The sequence below is a fragment of the Catharus ustulatus genome, chromosome 3, assembly GCF_009819885.2.
Source record: "Catharus ustulatus isolate bCatUst1 chromosome 3, bCatUst1.pri.v2, whole genome shotgun sequence".
NCBI lineage: Eukaryota > Metazoa > Chordata > Aves > Passeriformes > Turdidae > Catharus > Catharus ustulatus.
In genome coordinates, this window is record NC_046223.1 from 49260594 (window position 1) to 49280172 (window position 19579).

At 41.3% G+C, this 19579-nt stretch overlaps 1 protein-coding gene across 1 annotated transcript in view; it reads right to left on the bottom strand.

The window, feature by feature from the left end:
* The window catches only part of UST (uronyl 2-sulfotransferase), a 155560-nt gene extending 145957 nt beyond the window's left edge, over positions 1 to 9603 (bottom strand). The window contains exon 1 of the mRNA XM_033056417.1: positions 8983 to 9603. Coding sequence (XP_032912308.1) covers positions 8983 to 9238 — 256 coding nt within the window. The 5' untranslated portion in view covers positions 9239 to 9603. The remainder of the gene's footprint in view (positions 1 to 8982) is intronic.
* Positions 9604 to 19579: the final 9976 nt, after the last annotated feature.

Sequence of the window (19579 nt, forward strand, 5' to 3'; positions counted from 1 at the left end):
TACAAACAAAGCTAAACATCTATTTTCAACACAACAGGGTCTGCTTCCCTCAGTGCAGCTCTAAAGAGCAAGAGAGTAAAATAAATTTCAGTCAAATAATTGCTTTCCACTTCCTATCCACCCCTCCAGTCTCCAAACATCCTCTAACCCAGATTCTAAAACAAAGAAAAACAAATGCCTCATTATATAAACACAAGTTATGTTTGAAAATCTACTTGCCTGCTCACCAATAACGATGAGGAAACATTTCTTGGTGGAAAAAAAAAAAAAAATCATGTCATCACTTTCCACAGCTTTCACTTGAAAATTAAAAAAAAAATAAAATTGTAACCTAAAAGCTTGAGGAGTCACTGCTGTACCAGTCAGACTAGGTCTTGCAGGCAAGCACCTCTGTCACCCAGGGAAAGGCGGTAGCAGCCTATCACAGCTTGATTAAGTTCTAAGTCCCTTGTAAGTTGATGTCAACAAGCTACAGCCAATTGACATCTCCAAAAAGGGCTAATCCTACTTGTATCATGTCTATAATAAACTATAATGGCCTGGAAATTGCTCTTTCTCCCCTCACTGATGAGGCAGGAAAAGCAGAAAAATAGCTGAGAGGACCATGAATTTTACAGTAAGATTTGAAGAAGAGTTTGATTGTTACCAGTTTCAAAAGGATTCTTGTCTAACCTGCCCCCATGGACCCTTACAAACCCTAGCTCCAAAACTTACTGGTCCAGCACAGAAGGGGAATAGAAGGACCCCCAGTTCTTCAGGAGAGACAATCCAAATAGAAACATTCTCAAAAGTTATCTTCCCCGTATAACAATGCAGTAGCTAATTTTTCTAAGCGTGTTTCATACACACTCCTGCGAGCACACAGAGTGGCTATTGACCCCCTTGACTGTACCTGTAACAGAGGAAACACAGGCCTTTCTTTCACACCACTGCAATTTAAAACAGAGCTCACAGGAGGTCAGCAGCAGGTGCAAAGTCACAACTTCAAACAACACCCCACAACAGACTTATTTGTCCAGTCCAAGATGAAAAAAAAACTCTTATATCTATCTGAAAACCTGTCTTTGCAGAAATCGACAACTATGAAAACAAAATATCCAGCTCTTCTTGAATAGGTTACAGGAGCCAGAAGCTAACAATGTGTAAGTACTTAGACACAAAACTAAGAAAACAACCCAGAAAGAAGGGTTTCCTTAAGTGCTCCAAATTTATGTCCAAAAAATGTGGTGATTATCATACAAAATACACTCAAGCAATTTCAGTAATCACAGATTTTTGCTAGACACAAGAGACAGCAGACACACTTTCTATTAAGATATGAATTTAAATGATGGGAAAGAACCAATTACCATCTGGAAATGAGGTAAAAAAAGGATACCTGCTCAGCCATTTTACAATGTTCCCACCAAAAATCATGTCAAATCCCTCTGTTATATCCTCATCATGTGTTCTACAAATTTTGCTAAAAGAGCCCTATGCTTAAATAACAAACAAAGAACTTCCACTTACTGTCACCGGTGATTCCGACATGCGCTACTGATTTCAAAACAGTTTTTAGCAGAAATCAGTGCAGTAGAACCAGCACAGATATTGTTTAATCTCAAACCTTTTATTAAAGGTAAGGGGAGGGGGAGTGGAACTAGACAGCCTTTTTTTTCCCCATAGAGTATGAAGTGTTGTAGCTTCTGTGGGAGTCACTTTTGCTACAGAGTCTCTAGTTCTAGCACCCTTGAAAGTTTCAGTCTTCGTAAAACCCCAAGCAAAAAAAACCTTCCTTCTCCCTAATTTAGTATGAAAATATGAGAACCACTGCAACAACCACTTTTTTTCTCATAACAGTTAATTCCTTTTGGCTGACTACTCTTCAACAGAGAACAAAGTGCTTGCCATTCATTTAAGATGAACAAGGTTTCAAAAAACTCCATTTTCACAAATCAAGTCTAAGCATCACCATGGGAAACAAGAAATAAACGATTTGGTAACATGAAGTCTTCTAGATGAAGACACATCTAAAAATTGAAGCTCTCTGATGACACTCTGGAGACCAAATATAATAATTCCTGAAGTAAAACTGAACAGAGACTGCAATAGCCAACAGTGGTGACACCCTTGAAAGAAAAGCAGCTAGACCACTGACTTTGCCTCAGTTTACACAGGAGCTCCCTTCCAACACTGTCTGCCTTATCTCTTCGACCAGCCAAAACCTGTCCACAACAAAAGGGTTTATCAAAAGCATCTTTTTCCTCTCTATTCCAATAGCTATGACCACCACAATATCTCAGACGATCTGTCACAAATAAACCTTCAAAATGTAATTTGCACAAAAAGGGGTTAGAGAGAATTAATACACAATTTGTTCAGCGTCACATGAAGTCTGCCAGGGCAGGAAACTGAAGCCTCTCTCATCTCCTCAGGCCCAAGTGAAACACCCCATTTAACCAGTGGACTTGATCTCTCACAGGTGTATATACCACACTGCCATATAACCTGAAAGTAAACCACATAAATAATTTTTTTAAAAGCTAGTAATATTCCCTCTCATCAGAGACTGAATTAATACTTTAAATCCCTGTCAAATAACAAAGTGGACAATATTAAAAAGAAATATGTACACATACACCTATAAGCAATTCCTGATTCCCAGACTGGAGTCTGAATCTGAAAGCAGAAAATACATTCCTGAATAAATGCTATCCAATTCTCCAAATATATTTTGAATATTATCACAACACATTCACACAAGTATTTTTGTTATGACTTCACTGTACAGAACATTTTAGCCAGCCAGCATAATGTAGTCCAGAGACCACTTAATCTTTCTGAAAGGAAAAGGTTTGAGTTTTATGACCTTGGTCATAAAATTAGGTGCATTCTGGTTCTCCACAGAGTATTTCCTGACATCACCTTGTGCTAGGCAAAGCTTTGTTAATCTTACCATCAGACAAGCTGTGGAGTGATGAGCAGTCTCTTAACAAAAGCTACTTGGAGATGAGGCTCCTCTTTTGTCTTCCAAAGAAGCTCACTTATAACTTGAGAGTTTAGTAACCTAAATGGAAGTCCAAACATATTTTAGCTAAAAGATAATATGTATAGCTTTTAAAACAGCAAAATGAGGCAGTTCAAAGAGGACAGAAAAGCTAATTAAGAAAGATACAGTTACAGACTTGTGATTTAGGTTCAGACCATCTCTTTCCAATGCATTTAGGACACAGTTTCTAAACTGACCTTTCTATTCCCTACAATGTTAATGAATTTTGAAATGCAATTAATTCCACGTGCATTGCAACTAATTAATCCTCTGAGAAGTCAGACCTGTAAAGGATTCCTGATCCATGCATGTGCAAAGCAAACCTGGATGACACAACCCTTTTTGGCCATGTAAAGGCAGCATGCTGTCTACCAGCAAAAATAAAGCATGGTAGGTGCTTCTATTTTTCAGAAAAGCTTGCCCTGAATAATTCTGTGCTTTACATCATTCTATATATAAATGCAGTACTACCAGAAAAAAAAAAATCCTACTGTTGTCCCTTCCTTCTACAGCTTATAAAAATTTTGTGTACAAAACACTGACTTTCACTTTTACTGTTTTCTTTGGATAGTTGGGTTCTCTTTTTTGTCCTTCTCTTAATAGGTTAACAGGAAAAAATCAGATAGGTCAGAAAAAAGAGAAAACAAAATCAAATCAAACAAGCAAAAAAATCCAACCGCAACATCCTACCAAAATAAGGTAAATTAACAATACCTCAATTTAAATAAAAAGTTTAACTTGCTGTTTAGTTTTAAATATTTAGAAGATTTTTGCAACAGTCTCCCCAGATACTCAGATTTCTTTCTGCTTCTTCTATGGTTAAATTCCCTGATGTGCCCAAAATAAACACAACAGTTGCTGTGACAACTTTAAAGCTACCAAGCCCATCTCAGCCAAAATACCTGAGAACTTCCAGTGCCATGAAGAGGGAGAGCAACATAGCAATTGTTTGAGGAACACAAGTGGACACGTCAGACTTTTGTCTTGCATAGGAAACCACAGGACAGGCAACTTTCACATGCAATCAAACCAGTGTACTTGTTTTAGAGACTCCTGGCAAGTTCAATAGGGGAAATGTTTTAATTGACATGAACAAGTTTTCACAGTAAATAGTGAAGATCCAAAGGTTTTATGTTTTTATTAGCCATTAGAGGGTTGCTATCAGCCCTTGGAAATTTTCATTTCTGTAATTTGAAGCATGCATATATCACAAGTCAAAGCAGAGAAGAATAAAGCAATGCAAAACCACTGCAGTTGCAGGGGAGTGGAGTCCCTAGCGCATTCCCCAAAAGCCACTGGGTTGTCCAAGATTTATGATTTGCGTCTTACTCATCTAAGGAAGACTCTTCTCACTTCCTTCCACTGCTGGAGTTGGTTTCCAATTAGTGAGCCAGGATTACCTTGGCAGAATCAACAAGCAAGACCTCGTTTGTGGAAACCCCAACACCGCAGTTCCTTACTGGAAAGCCTGGCAGATTTTAAACCTTCCTGTTTTTTGGAGCACATACACGGTCCAGGACAGGTATGCATCTCCATATACCAAATTTAAGCCTACTGGCAACAGATGCGCTTTTAAGTATCTTCTACAGATTCTTCAGAAATAACCCACATATGTCTATGCCCTGCCCAATAATTTCATGCTGGAAAACAGGACTCTAGATCCCTCCCGACGGGATGACTGCAGTGTGAAACTTCAGCCGTGTCACTGTGAGCCACATCCAGAAGAGACAGCAGAAACCATCAGCTTTCCAACAGACCTTCTGTACTCTGAATTACTGTGAGCTTGAAGTCAGAACAAGATAAATAACAAAACATAGCCTCATATCTATACTCTACACTCATTTGCTTGGGATGACTCTGGTATAAGAGAAGAGATGGTAATGTGAAGTAGAAATACTGAATACTGCTACTATCTACCTAACAAACTCCATGTTTTTGCAAGAGTCTCTCCAATCAGTATGGTAACCAAACAAAATCAGGCATATATGGACAAGACACCAGAGAAGCTGGTCTGGGAGAGAGAGAAAAAAATTACCAATAGTCTGAATATTCTAAAAACACATTCATCTATCTTCCCTACCTCCAAAGGAAAGTTAACAGAACTAGCAAATGTTCACACTTCATTCCTTTGAAAATAAATGTATACCTCCTCCACAGCATATGATGCAGGTCTAATAAAAAAAAAAAAAATGGAAGTTTTTCAAACTAAGTGTTTTCACAGTTTTGATTTTCTTTTATGCACACACCTGCCTGATGCAGGTGTGATTTCTGTCCAGACCACTATTGAAGTTTTGTACTGTTTCTCAGGAACTTACTTTCAAGTTCTTAGGTTAAAAAAAAATCCAAGCATTCCCCTCACAATAACACAACTAAACATAACACGAGCAATGCACTGAAACTTGAAAACATAAACAAAAACTTTCAAGTCAGACAAGATGACCCTCCCACACTATGGGACACACAAAACAGAGAAATCAATATTCCCTTTAGGCTACTCCTTGGTTTCTGTACATTTGAATACAATGAGGGCAATGGCAAAATTCACACATTGCAAACATGGTTTACAGACAAAGTGGTCATTTTTGTTTGGAGATGTAAATTTTACACCATTAATTGTGGGTTGGAAGGACTGCAAGGAAAGAGTTGCTTGTACACTGAATCTGTGGCTTCAGGGGAAAAATGTTTTTGGTTCTTTTTTAATGTCATGAAGCTTCCAGCTGCTATATAAAACACACATTTACATGTATGGCTTTGGTAGTTAGCAGGACAGGATGGCCAATATCTATTCCTCCAAGTAGTTCTGTTAGCTTCCTGGAAGACAATGAATCTTCTAGTTACAAAAAAAAATTGTTCCTAATTTGAAAGCTGTCCCAGTTGAATACCTTAGGGAGTATGCACCACTCTAAAAAACTCATAAATAAGATGTTCAGCAATATCACTGATGTGGATCAACTTTGACAACCCAAATGAAACGGCAGACCAAAAAAGTATCAAGTAACTTTATAGAGTTACATGCCAACAGACACCTTAGTAGCCAAAGTGTATCCCACTTGTCTGCAGAGACAGCAGCACCACTTGCTTAGGGGGTACTAGGAGTCCAGCCAGCCATGAGGACTGCGCTTCCCTCTCAGCCACTAGCCTGGTGCAGGATGTTAACCAAGTTTGTATCTCCTTAGCATCTCAGGTCACTCAGGCACAGAAAGGAAATTCCTACACTAATTCAAATAACAAGTGCAGAAGTTCATTAGCAGAGATTAATAGACCTGTCTGCTTTCTCCTGTGAGAATCCTACACTTCAAAAGAACCCCACTCCATCCCCAGAGGCTCATCACGTTCAGGCACACACAAAGGGTTTTTTTGCACTTGCTGAGCACCTCACAGAAATTATCATGACCCATTCTCCAAGACGCAGTGGTTTCCAAGCCTTTCATCTGCAGTCCTCAGAAGATTTTCCAGCAGACATGCAACTACTGGCTAGAGTGGTTAGCGTAATAGATGCAAGTTTTATTTTCCCCATCCCTCAAAAGCAGTCAAAAGGCCACAAAGTGAGAAGCTGAGTAACCCTATGTTTCTTGCAGTCTATTTTCACCCAAGCTAAGCAACATTTTTCCCTGAAGATGACAAAAATTTTAAAAATTGACAAATTTTCCTCTGAAAATCAGAGATTGTGTTTAATCCCACTAAAATACCATTCAATTGCAAACAAAATCTTCTACCAGCATAAGCTTGCCTCTTTAGTGCAGAAAAGAGAAATGTGAGAGAGGATCTCATTAATGCATATACATATCTGAAGGTAGGTGCCAAGAGATGGTGCCAGACTCTTTTTCCATGGTGCCCAGTGACAGGACAAAGAGCAATGGCCATAAACTAAAACACAAGAAGTTCCACCTTAACATGAGGAAGAACTTCTTTATGTTGTGGGTGGCAGAGCACTGGAACCAGCTGCCCATGGACACTATGGAGTCTCCTGTCTGGAGACATTCAAAACCCACCTGGATATGTTCCTGTGTTGACCTGCTCTAGGCGACCCTGCCTTGGGATGGGAGGTAGACTAGATGATCTCCAGAGATGCCTTCCAACCCTAGCAATTCTGATTCTATGGCAGAAAACTTGTCAGTTTCCTCTTCAGTGGAGGAATTTCTTCCTAATTGTAATATGAAAGGGGAAAAAAAGTCATTAAAACTCAAGCCAAAACTGCTGTTGTGTTCATGAAGTAATATCCAAAGTATTTCTTCTTCTCCTGTTTTCACTTGAATTTTCATTGACTTTTTACAGCAGAATCACAGAATAACATTATCTGGAAGTGACTTCTGTTCTCCTGGTCCTATTTCTCCAGCAAAACAGGGAGAAATTGACTTAGGCTGCTCAGAGGCTTGTCCAGCTGAGTTCTGGATATCTGCAAGGACATCCCAACCTCTCTGGGTAGCCTGTTCCAACATCTGACTCTTCTCACATTTAATTTTTTTCCTGGTATCTCATTGGAATTTCCCTTGTTGCAACTTATGTTTGCTGTCTCTCGTCCTACTGCCTCTCCATACCCTCTCACCAATTAACTGAAGACGTGAGATAGTTTTCCCATAAGGAAAAACAACACACACACCGGGCTGTATTCTCAAAATGTTCATAAAATATGGCCACACAGAAAAGGATCTGCAGCTTATTTTTCTGAAATACATGAACCCTATTGCAACCTAACATTGTCTCTTGCTGTCATGTAGTTCTGCAGCATGTACCACCAAAGCCTCACCTTCACACACAAGTAAAGCAGAGCAGCTAATGTGATAAAAACTCACACCACAAATTATTCTCTAGTAATCCTCCTCTATTGAGAAACACTTGGTTCTTGTCTAGTATTTCATCACAGAATGGAACTAAATGGTCTTTAAGGTCCCTTCCAATCTAAACCAACACCCCCACTATGGGCAGAGAACACCTTCCACTTGACCAGGCTGATCAAAGCCCCATCCAGCCTGGCCTTGAACAATACCAAGGATGGGGCACCCACAGCTTCTCTGGGCTCACCACTCTCTTAGTGAAGAATTTCTTCCTAACAGCTAAACGAAATCTGCCCTCTTTCAGTCTAAAGTCATTCCTCCTTCTTCTACCACTTCCTGATCTAGTCCTGCCAGACCTCACGATAAACTCTCTTTCACACAACTTCTCTGCTGAGCAGGGAAGCAACATTTAGCGATGTGGACACTGGCTACAAAGAAAAACCACGTGTAAACTTGTGGTCAGCATGAGGATGAGAACTACAGGCCACAGCGTGATTCTATGGTAGATTCACGCTCCACCGGGGCACCTCCTTCGGGGTTACGCAGACAACCAGGCTGGCAAAACACCAGAATGAGCTCGAGTGTTCGAGCGCTGCTGCACTGACCTGCTAAGCACACCCTTCCCTCCAGCCTCCTGCACAAGGATGGATGCTTGCTTCACAAAGTACATCTCGGTTTTTAGTTCGGTTGTTTTTGGGGTTTTTTTTAACAACAGCATCATCTGCTGCGGGCCATCCGCACCCCACTCCTCCTCTCCGGGGCACAGCACTCGGCGGGGAGGCGCTGACAGCTCAGGGCGGCTGCGCCCGACCTGCCCCGGTACGCGACCCGCGGGCAGCGAGCGCTGCGCTCCGCCTCGGACCGACCTGGCGCCCAGAGGAGCCGGCACACCGCGCTCTGCCACGGCCACCGGGCACACAAAGAGCCGCCTCGGGGCTGAGAAAGTCTCGATGGGACTCTGCTTTCGGCAGCACGAACTTGTGGCGGGGCGTGCCCCACGCTCGGCTCCCGGGGCGCGCCGGCCGGTCCCGCTCCGGTGTGAGCGCTCACGGCACCGCGTCCCGCCCGCCCACCCCGCCCGGCAGCGCCGGCCGCCCCAGCCCCGCGGCCGCGTCCCCGGTGCGGAGGGAGGCCCCAGCCCAGCCGCAACAAGTCCTCGCCGCCGCCGGCCGCCCTTACCCAGACAGTGCCGCAGGGCCAGCAGAAAGTGCGGGGGGCCCCCGTTGAGCTGGTAGAAGAGGGAGCCCAAGCAGAAGAGCAGCAGGGTGGCCATGCAGAAGACGTAGTCGCGCAGCGAGAGGAAGGGCAGCAGCGAGAGGGGCCGCCGCCTCATCAAGCCCCCGCCCTGGCCCGGGCCCCCTCCCGCCGCCGCCGCTGCCGCGGGGGGCCGGGGCGCCGGGCATTCCCCGCCGCCGTGCTGCTGCTTCTTCTTCATCCTCCCCTTCGCCGCCGCCGGCTCACGCAGCCCGCCGGGGGAAGCGCATCCTCCATCCGTCTGCCCGGCTCCAGCTGCCCGCGGCCGGGAAAGTTCCCGGGAGCTCAGGGGATCAGTCCCGTCCCCATCGCCGGCTGCCCCCGGCTCCGCGACAGGCGAGGGTCCCCGGCGCTCCTGCGGCGGCTGCTGCTACGGAGCACCGCTAAGGGGAGGGGAAGGAGGTGGTCACCATCCCGCTCCCTGGGGCTCCTCTCCTCCTCCGCCGCTCTCGCTCCCTCTCTTCGCTCGGCCCCTCGCCTCGGTGTCAAGTTACAGCCAGCGCTCCGCCGCCGGCCGCCTGCAACTCGCGGCCGACTTCTGCGCGCCGCCCGCCCCGCCGCCCCCCGCCCGGCCCGGCCCCGGGGCCCTCCCACTCCGGCCCGCCCGGGCCCGCCCCGGCCTCGGGCCCGCCGTGCGCCCGCCGCCTCCGCGCCAGCGACCCCTGCGGGCGCCGCCGCCGCCGGGCACCACCGGCACAGAGCACCTGCCCGGGCCCGCCGGGCGAGCAAAGCGAGCAAAGCCCAGCTAAGTCCAACCCGGCGTGAAGGTCCGCTGCCTTTGTAGTCGTGTAACATCCTTCGTGGGCAACGAAAGGGACCACTCTTCTCCTTGCAGCTTTGCTGGGGTGATTAAAGCGGAGCTGCTGTCTACTGGGGACAAGGCTTAAGAAAAGTACAGAAATTACAAAATTAAGATTGCACACAAAACCTTAATTTGACCCCGTTATGATACAGCTTCTAATTACTCAATCATGCTATTTTTCCTAGACAGCCACTTCCAACCATGTGACTGGCGGGTCTATGGCATTCACTCAGTGCTGAGCTGTGTAATAACTTCATCCTCTTTATACAACATATGTCCCCAATGTGTCCTGATGGCTTACTTGGAGCTATTCTTGTTCTTGGGCATTGTCAGATGTAGAAATGTATTTCATTCCCCCATGCGGCTGTGTTGCTAGCACAGCAGTGGAGGTGGGGTGGTTCACCATTTTTGTTTTATGGACCTGGAATCAGGGATTTCCCAAGATCCTGCTCATGGCATCATGTGAGATTCTCCATTTCTAAGAAACAGAAAAATTCTATTCACTGTGCTTTTTAAGAAAAAATGGAAATCAGAAGCCAAGTGTGACTAACTCACCGTATAAGAAATTAAAAGGCAATCACACTTTTCATTTAAAGGCTTAAAAAAAAAGTAGTTCTTTTTAGGGACCTGACTCGTAATCTTTTCACACTTGCAGCTGGAAATTTTGCTCAAGAGACTGCATTCAGATGTTTTTGCCACTTGCCCTGAAAGGCTTGGGTAAATGCTGCCTATGCTACTGACTTTGATTTTTTTGTTGGCAACCAGCAGCAAAGGGTAAAATATGGAAATTAATCTTGCTGGTGTGGATAAGAGGACAAAGACGGAGTCTAACAAAAAAGAACCATTCCTATTGCATTCCTTGATAAAAAATACTCATATATTGCCTGAAGAAACAGACCTCCTTAGTTTGGAGAGGAATCTCCTGGTTTTAGTTACACAGTTCTATGACATCAATGCACAGATGCTCCACAATCTTACACAAAACCTGTAGCAAAGGCAATGTAAGGTATGACATTTCTGAAAAAGAGAAAGTTAACAGGATACAAAAAATAAGCCCACTTTTGGCTAAAACTTTAGGGCTCCAGTTCACTTAAAACAGAAATAACCAATGCCTTTCGGCAGATAAAGTCATAACTCTAATTGCATAGTTAAACTATGATTTCTTAATTCTCGTTAATATTTCTTTGAAATACTTAGGAACTAGTAGGGGCTTACTTACCATGTTCTGCTTCCATGAATGTTTTAATGTTTCATTTTCTTTTGAATACTTCAGTATCTTCTGTCTTGCTTGCATGACGACACTGCAGATTTGGTTAATAGTGCTGTTGCTGTTGCAGATGAAAAGCAAATAAGCTCTTACACTGGATCTTTGAGAAAAAAATGATGCTTTGATGAGAAAACAGGCAACACCTGTAAGGTGAATCAATAAATCTTTATTTTTCTGGTTGCAAAGAATGCCTTTGATCTCTAGGCAGAGATTAAAAAGAAAAAAAAAGGATGGGAAAAGAGACCAATCAATGCAGTAAAATCTAAGTGGAAAGGCTGTGTTGTGGAGAGTTCTTGCCATATTTCTAGGTATCAACAGGTTAAAAAAATCTTCTGAGAGGAAGAAGAAATAGAAATCTTTGTTGTTGAAACATAGGCTTAAACATGTAAATTAGCTGTAAGATTATTTACTTTCATATATGTGAACTATCACACCTATTATTACAATTCCTAGCTAGGATAATGTACAGGAAAATAAATACCATTTACCTTATGCTATAGCTTGATACAGTGCAACTATTTTCCTATTTTTATTTTTCCCCTATTACTCATCTGCTTTAACAAAACCAGTATGATTTTGCATGCACATATATTAAAAAATATATATATTAAAATATATCCTTATATATTATTATGTTCTGTTCACACAAAAAAACCCCAAAGAATTCAAAACACAAGCCCCACATTAAAGGAATATTATGGTGTAAAAACCAAGTATTGACACTTAAGGATAGGCCAAAGGTAAGAGTTTTCAGACAAGCTTGTTTTGACTTGTAGAGGGTATGACTTACAATTTAGCCTTTAATTGTGTGATGATACTGTTTTGCTCAGAGGACCACTACCTTGTAGAGTGTATGGGACAGACGTTGTGCAGCCTTTCGGTTTATGTTTCATCTCTTTGTTCAGCATATGTCCTTGGACTTTGTTTAAAGCTGTTTAGTCTTGCTTATAATGTGGAATTATTGACATTGTAGCAGGCTTTTCTACAGCATTCATTGTTACTGTACCTTGAGTGTATGAATTACAAATATGAATGCTTATGAATTATGTTCATGAGATGTAGGGAACATCAACATTTTACTTATTGGGAAATGAGACAGATAGATTAAGGTTAAATATGCCTATTAATTTTGGTTGCCAGCCTTGAGATAGCTGGGGTTTGCCTTGGTGAAATAGCATGACGCAGTGCTTTGTACGTTTGAAGCATAGCTCCCTTTGACTTCAGATGCAGCTATGAATGCTAACTACTTCTACAAATCAGACCTCTGCCTCTCAAACATGACACCAAATGTAAAAAGCACTCGGTGGCCACCTGTAGTTCAAGTAATGCACCTGACATCATGTAGGAGTGCTCTGGTGCTAGCAGACACAGAATCAATCATTTTCAGAGTGGTATTCACTGCAACAGTCCTCATCCTCTGCTTGCCCTGACCTTGTGTCACTATTTTTCCTCCCCTTCTAGATCTAGTCTCAGTTCCAAGATCTTTGTCCAAATCTGTTTTCTTCCATGACCTCATCCAGACTAGGTCCAGCTTTTGTTCAGACTGATTCCCCCTCCTGGCTGCAATAGTGCCAGCAAGCAGGACATTGTGAGCAGAGGCACTTTCCCCGGGGCTACAAGAGGGTGCTCCTCTATACAAAGGAACAGAGAGCATAGCTGCCTAAAATTTCCAAGTGAGTCCACATTCATACTGTGCTGGATATTCCTACACTGAATCATAATTCCAAATGCATGGATTCAGAAACAAGTTCAGCGAGTGAGATAAAGAGTGAAAGGAGGTTGTGTGTCTGGCAGCTCTTTGCAGAGAGACTCATTTGACTGGATCAGGATGGGTTACCTACTGGCTGGTCAGATCTGCTAGGCAGAACATATTTTTCTTATTCCTCTAACATCTGAACACCTTTTAAAAATCATTATTTTCTAAGTAAATTCTTGAAATAAATTCTCATTAAGCAAAATTTCTCAGCTGTTATATTTCAGAGTTGACAGTTTGCAAAGGTATAAATAACTAGAAAGGAATAAGATACAGACTGGGCCCTAGTTTTCACAAGACAGTAAGGATAGAAGAAATCTAGATATAAGGCTTCACTGAGTAAAGATTCACTGGTATAACAGAATGACATAATGTCATCTGGAAAGCACCCATGACAGATTTCAGAATTCAATTCCTCCAGCACTCGGCAATTCAGAAAGGGTTCAGAGTATAACAGAGTAATTGATGGTAACTATGCAAGCTTTATTTTGCTTTATTCAGCAACAGTTGATAATTTGATGAAGATGAAATATGAATGCTCCATACTCTTTAATTTCACACGTATAGAATTCTTTCAAGTTTCATTCTGCCTTGGCTGAACTGGAATTGCAGCTCTCTGCTGGTGGTATTTATTTCTGTCCTTTGTGGAAGGTTCAGGAACATATATGCCTGTGAAAAATATGATAGTAAATATCTGAAGACAGGGAAATTATCTTGTGTGCCACACTGATATAACATAGTGACACTTTGATGGAGCAGCTTACTGCAGAAGAGAAATTTATAATTTGTAATTGAAATGGTACTTGAAATTACCTTAGCATGTTCTGTCAATATCACTTGGAGTATGATGATTTATCGCAAGGAATTTATATTAATTCCTTGGCATGGCTGGCTATCTCCAGCAAAGTGCTGCTCACAGGGCATTCTTAAATCCTGTTACCATTGTTTTTATTTGTTCGGCTTATTTTCTCAGAAAATGGGTAACAAGATAATTCAGTCAGATTGCTTTCCTTTTTAGTCTACATGCATATCATTCAGAAGGAGCAATCAAAGCTAGACATAGAAAAGCATGCTCTATAACATATAGTCTTGATGATCAGTCCTCTCCTCTCATAAATATACACTCAGAACACCCCAATGTCCCTTTGTATCCTCTTTGTATTGATTTTCAAATAGCAGTCTAATTCCTGCATTTGTCTGCAGGAACTATTAACAGAAAGGCAGAAGTTTCAATGTGTAAACATGACTCTTCACACAACAGACCCATTAAAAGCTACATTTGTTTAGACAGTTAACAGAGTAACACCATATGATGAACTGGACAGATTTAGACATGTAAAGATGGAGACGGTCACATGGAGAAAACACAGTACTGGTGCTAATTAGCACCAATTAAAGAAGATAGGCAGGAATGTCTAAATCTAATGCAAAATATGTTAGAAGCACACAGCTACCTCCAAAATAGTTGGTGTATGCATGCAAGTCCATGCAGTGTTACAGCACTGCAACACCAGAGAGCAGCAGCAACAGGTTAGCAGGGGCTCTCAGCACGACTAGCCTGAGTGGGCAGGGAGTCATCCTGTCACTGATTCACCTCATCCAATTTGTGAGGCATTTTACAGCTTCCCTCAGAGCACTACGTTCTGTAGCATAGGAAAAATCTTCAATAAGCTAATACACCGAGAGGTGTGTTGGTGTTCCAACACTGGTAACACTATGGGAAGGTGAAGCAGCTACCTAGCCTAGTTGTATGGAACCCTAATCCAGATGTCTAAAACTACTCCTAAAATTAATATTCTAACTCCTAGTATTATACTAAGAGTAATGCCACCACTGTGGTCTTATAAAATAAGGCAGACCTGAAAACAAGGTCTCTGTCACTGTGTGAGATGACTCCAACTTGTTTAGTATTAGGGTTTTGGGGCTAGGGGCAGGGAATGTAAGGAGAAGGAAAGTGAAAAGCCAAAGTGAAATTAATAAAAGGAGTAGAAAGCAAGTTCATATGAGGGACTGGAAAGGAGTGGTCCCCCAAAGGTGAAGACAAAGATCCTACACCTAGTGTGGTGTGCAAGGTGGAGGGTGATTTGTATTTAGAAAGGAGAAGAAGGAAATTCTTTCCTAGTGGGGTGGGAAAACAGCAGCTGATATGCCTTTAGTGCTTAGCAGTCTCAGACTCCAGATAGATTTTTAAAGGCAGCTGTCTGAACAACAGGGCATAAATCCCTCAGTAAATGTGGCCCTGTTTTTTTTCAGCTCATCTCAGACCTTATATATGAAAAAAGTCACAAGCTGAAAGTTATTTTACTGAATTATTCATGGACAGATTGGATGCAATCAAATTATTTCAGAAAAACTGTTCACGTATCAAGAAGCCATCTAATGTCAAGCTCTATAGCATGGATCCCTTGCTTTGGAAAGTGGTATTAACCAAAAATGGAGTTATGTGTTGGCTGCTTTTGTATAATCTGCCCCAGGGTTATTACATATGTCATGTCAAATTTTAGAAAAACTTCTCATCCCTTCCTTGACCCACACACATATAAACCTGAAAGTTTTGAAGTTGTATGCAAAGTTTTGTTTTGATTCTATACAAGCAGATTAGAAATTTTATTCAGTATCAGCTTGCAGAATAACTGTGGGAAATACGTAATTTATTATTTTTTTTAATTCAGTAAGAATAGCTCTCACTTAAGTAATTAATTCTTGCTACTCTTGCAGCTTCATGTTGTTGTTAAAATGTGAAATATGCGAAGTAGAAAGTAGATCTGCATATCATAAAATGTTTCCACATTTAAATTAGATTCTTTGGCAACAGTACTTCTGGAATGTGGTATGCATTTCTTTTGAAACTATACAAAGTACATCTGGAAGATAATGCTTATGAAAATGCCTGTTGCAGAAGTATACTATATAAATCAAATATTTAGGACCTCTAAAGTAGAGCAATAAAATCTATAAAAAGAATATAAAAAGATACATTGCAATTAACATAGTCATGAATGTTTACACAAAAATAGCAGCCAAGAGTTTGCAAGAAGAGAAAGAATGTAATTCATTTATAATGAATAAAGGCAAATAAATCAAAGTCTTCTTGCTCAATTTATTCAGTCCTATTCAACATTGGGACTTCCTCTAAACCTATTTGATTTTTGTTCAGTCTTTGTCCAAAGCCACATGACTGGAGCAAAACTAAGAATTGCTTTAAGCACTCCCAGATGCTGGAGTTGTCAGTCTTAGATCATACCGTTTCCAATTCTTGTGGAAAAAGAAAGTATATATTCTCATTATACTGGGCCTTCAGCTGAGTAATCTCCTTGATTAAACTTGAGTTTAAAAAAACAGAGTAACAATTATGATCAGCTAGTCTGATTTCTGTTGCTGGATGAAATAAAAAAAATTACTCTGTTGTTGCTGCTGGTATTTTGTTGGCATTATGTTTTACTTTCCTGTCTCTTGCTGCAGCAGCCTTAGCAGTTTTAGTGGGACTGCACGTGTGCTGCTGATTGAGCTAAGCCAGACTTCAACATCACACCTTGTAAAGGCAGCTCCTATTGCCCTAATGGGAGGCTCTTTCAAAAGATGTCACCATTTTTTTTTCTTTCTTTTTATCTCTAATTAACACAAGCAGGCTCAACCATATGTCGTTTGCATTTATAAGAACAGTACACTGTGTCTTTTGAAGATCTGCTTAAATGCTGCTTTTTCATAGTCACAGCATAAATCAAAAAGACTATATATGTTTGTAACTTTATGAAATATGTTAAATTACTGTAAGAGAAAGATAATTTTGCCTTCTCCTCAGCCTTGCCTTTTTATTTCATTATATTTATCCGTGAAAAGCAGGCTGTTTCAAGGAGTGTGTGTGACAGTCCCTGCTTACACCCTCAGATGAGTTACAGACCTCTCACATTTGTAGTATTAATTTGGCCCAAGGATGAGAAATGACAGATGTGCATCTGGGTAGGAAATCTCACCCTGAATTGCGTAATGGAAACCCCCAAATCCCCAAATATAGAGATTATGTGTATGTAAACCCCTTTTCCTTCAGGACAGATAACCAGAAAAGGATGGCAGGACAAGGCTATTGCTCCAAAAGCTGCACATTGCACCAGCTGCATCTCTACTTTTCTGGATTTCAGCCTGTATTCCTTGTGCCAAGCACAATGTGATGAAGAATTATTCTTGCTGCAATCATCTGTGTCTGATCCCAGGTCAGGAAAAAACTACAAGACTGAGCTGCATGTGTATGAAATGCAAGTGCTGTGGAAGAAATTATGATACAGGATCAAAAGTGTGATTCTCCCATTGAATTAGAAGATTTGACTGGCTTGTTTGTCTCTAAGAGTAAAATTTTTCCTCAAAATTACCTTTTAATAGTTACTTTAATTGTTATTGGCTTGAGTGTTCTATCATAAGCATCCATACATCTATGGATCCCATAGCAGTCAGAGAATAAACTGCACCTTTTATCTTCATTCAGGTTCCTCTTCCAAATGATAGCCTTTTACCTCTAATTGTTCTCAAGATGGAAAGCTAAAATTTCCCCACTCTGCATAACTGCATGTACTGCTCACGCAAGTGACCAGCATGTCTCCTCTAACATATAAATGTGGTATGTTTGTTCAAGCCAGGGGAATTAGGTGCAAAACTGAACAGTGATGTCTTGAAAATTCTTCTCCTTTTAACCAGAAAATATTAGGTGGAAATAAATCATTATTAGACCAAGCTCTCAGACAAAACCAAAGGAGAATGTTTGCTGTAGGGATGAGATGCAATTTTAGAAAAAGAGGGCAGTCAAAAGTTGGGTTGGGTTTGTTTTGTTTTTTAAATTCCTGATGCTTTAAGTCTAAGCTTCAGAAGTGTAGAAATGGCTTCATTTTCAGCCTTTGACTTCCCCCAGACATGATCCCTCACAACGACAAGTGACTGTGTATTGTATATGTATACAATGGACTAACTGTTAGACTAATGGGGGGCTGCAGGAGGTTTCTGTGGCCCCTTCATTAAACTAATGACAAACATTCATCTCTTATTACAGAGGATACATTCTCTTCCATTTCCCTTTTGCAACTCACTGTATTTTCTATTTTTTGCAAAGGCTGTTCTCTGAATTCTTAAGAGAGTATATAATGAAAACTCTTACTACCTCTTAATTACTAATCAAATGTTCCAATACTAATAAGGAACTGAAGTTCAAGTAACTGCATCTCATCCTGTACTATAGCTGAGACATTTCAACTCCCCTAAGCTTGTGGACATGAAGTCTAAATCCATTTCCATATGATTTGCTGTTGGGGCAGAGCCACAACTCACCTGAAGACAGTCCCACATATTTACTGCATCTCAACTGGATGGATGTTCCTTCCACTAGGATGCCTCTACTTCTCACCCCTGGCTCTGTTGTAAAGGTCTCTTCCATTGAATAGATGGAATGTAAATAAGAAACCAAAGCCAGAAGAGGGTGATGATAGCAATTTTACAGAAGTTTCACAGATGGGAAAATTCTGAGAAGCCAAAAAATCAATATAGTTTCAGAAGACTTGGGATAGCATTGCTTAATGGTGGGAGTTATTAAATAGAGAATGGTGAAGGCACATGAGTACCCCACGTGCTGTTTTTCTGCACAACTGAAGACCTTTTTATATTAAAGCAGGGCTGGAAGATCCCTAAGAAGTTTGGCAGGGTGACTGTGAAACATTTTATAACATTTACATCATTGTCTTATGTTTTTCAAGGGAAATTACTCATAGTGTGATTTCTACAGAAATCTACTCCCTCCTACAGCACTACACGCTAACTTAGAGGAAAGATTAGCTGATGATAGCAAGGCGAGAATTCTCAAAGTTTGTCCAGTGTCTCCAAAGTTGAATTCTTACTGTCCGTAACTGAGTGGATGTGCAAATATGTTAATGCTCTGGGGATGTCTGTGCTGAGAAATTGAGATGAGATGCTGAACTTACTGTCTACAGCTCGGTTCTTTGCTTCAGAGAGGCTGACAGATGTTTGCACTCTGAGCATACTTGGTAGCAGTCTCCATCTTGAAAAGAGTAATCATGTACCTGCTTTGGTAGTGCATCCAGCTAGAAGGAATTTTTAAAGAAGTTGTTTCAGGGGCTGCAGTGCTTCAGAGAAAAGTTTTTGAGAAAATATCAGAAGTCTTGAAGTGTGCAGAACACAGCCATAATAACAACAAAAGGGGATTGAGCTGTATTCTTGCAAGCAGATACAGTGCTAGTTGAAGGAAAGCAAAAGGATGGAGATGCTAAATGGGAGAAGAATGCAAAAAAAAGTTACAGTAAGAAAATTTCCAGATTCAGAGCCCCCAAAACTTTCCATTATCACTATTTTCCAACAGTTCTCATTTTGGTAAACATGAAATACACATAATGTCACTTCATCTTTTAAGGAAGACATTGGCTATCAAATAAACCTAAACTGCCACTGCAAATTTCACTTCTGAGCTGTCACCATTGGGTGATGCAAGACATTCCTTGCACACTTGAAAATAGTAATACAAGACCTATCAGGATGAAAGGACTGGATCTTATATTGAAAGCAGGCAGTACATTAAGAGGTAAAGTGAAGCCTACAGAAATCCTGCAGTGGTTTATGTTATGACATAGAAAGTGAGAAGAAACTGATGTCATTGAAACTGTCAACTTCTGTTGGGATTTGGCTGGCTGGTAATTGAAGAATGCAA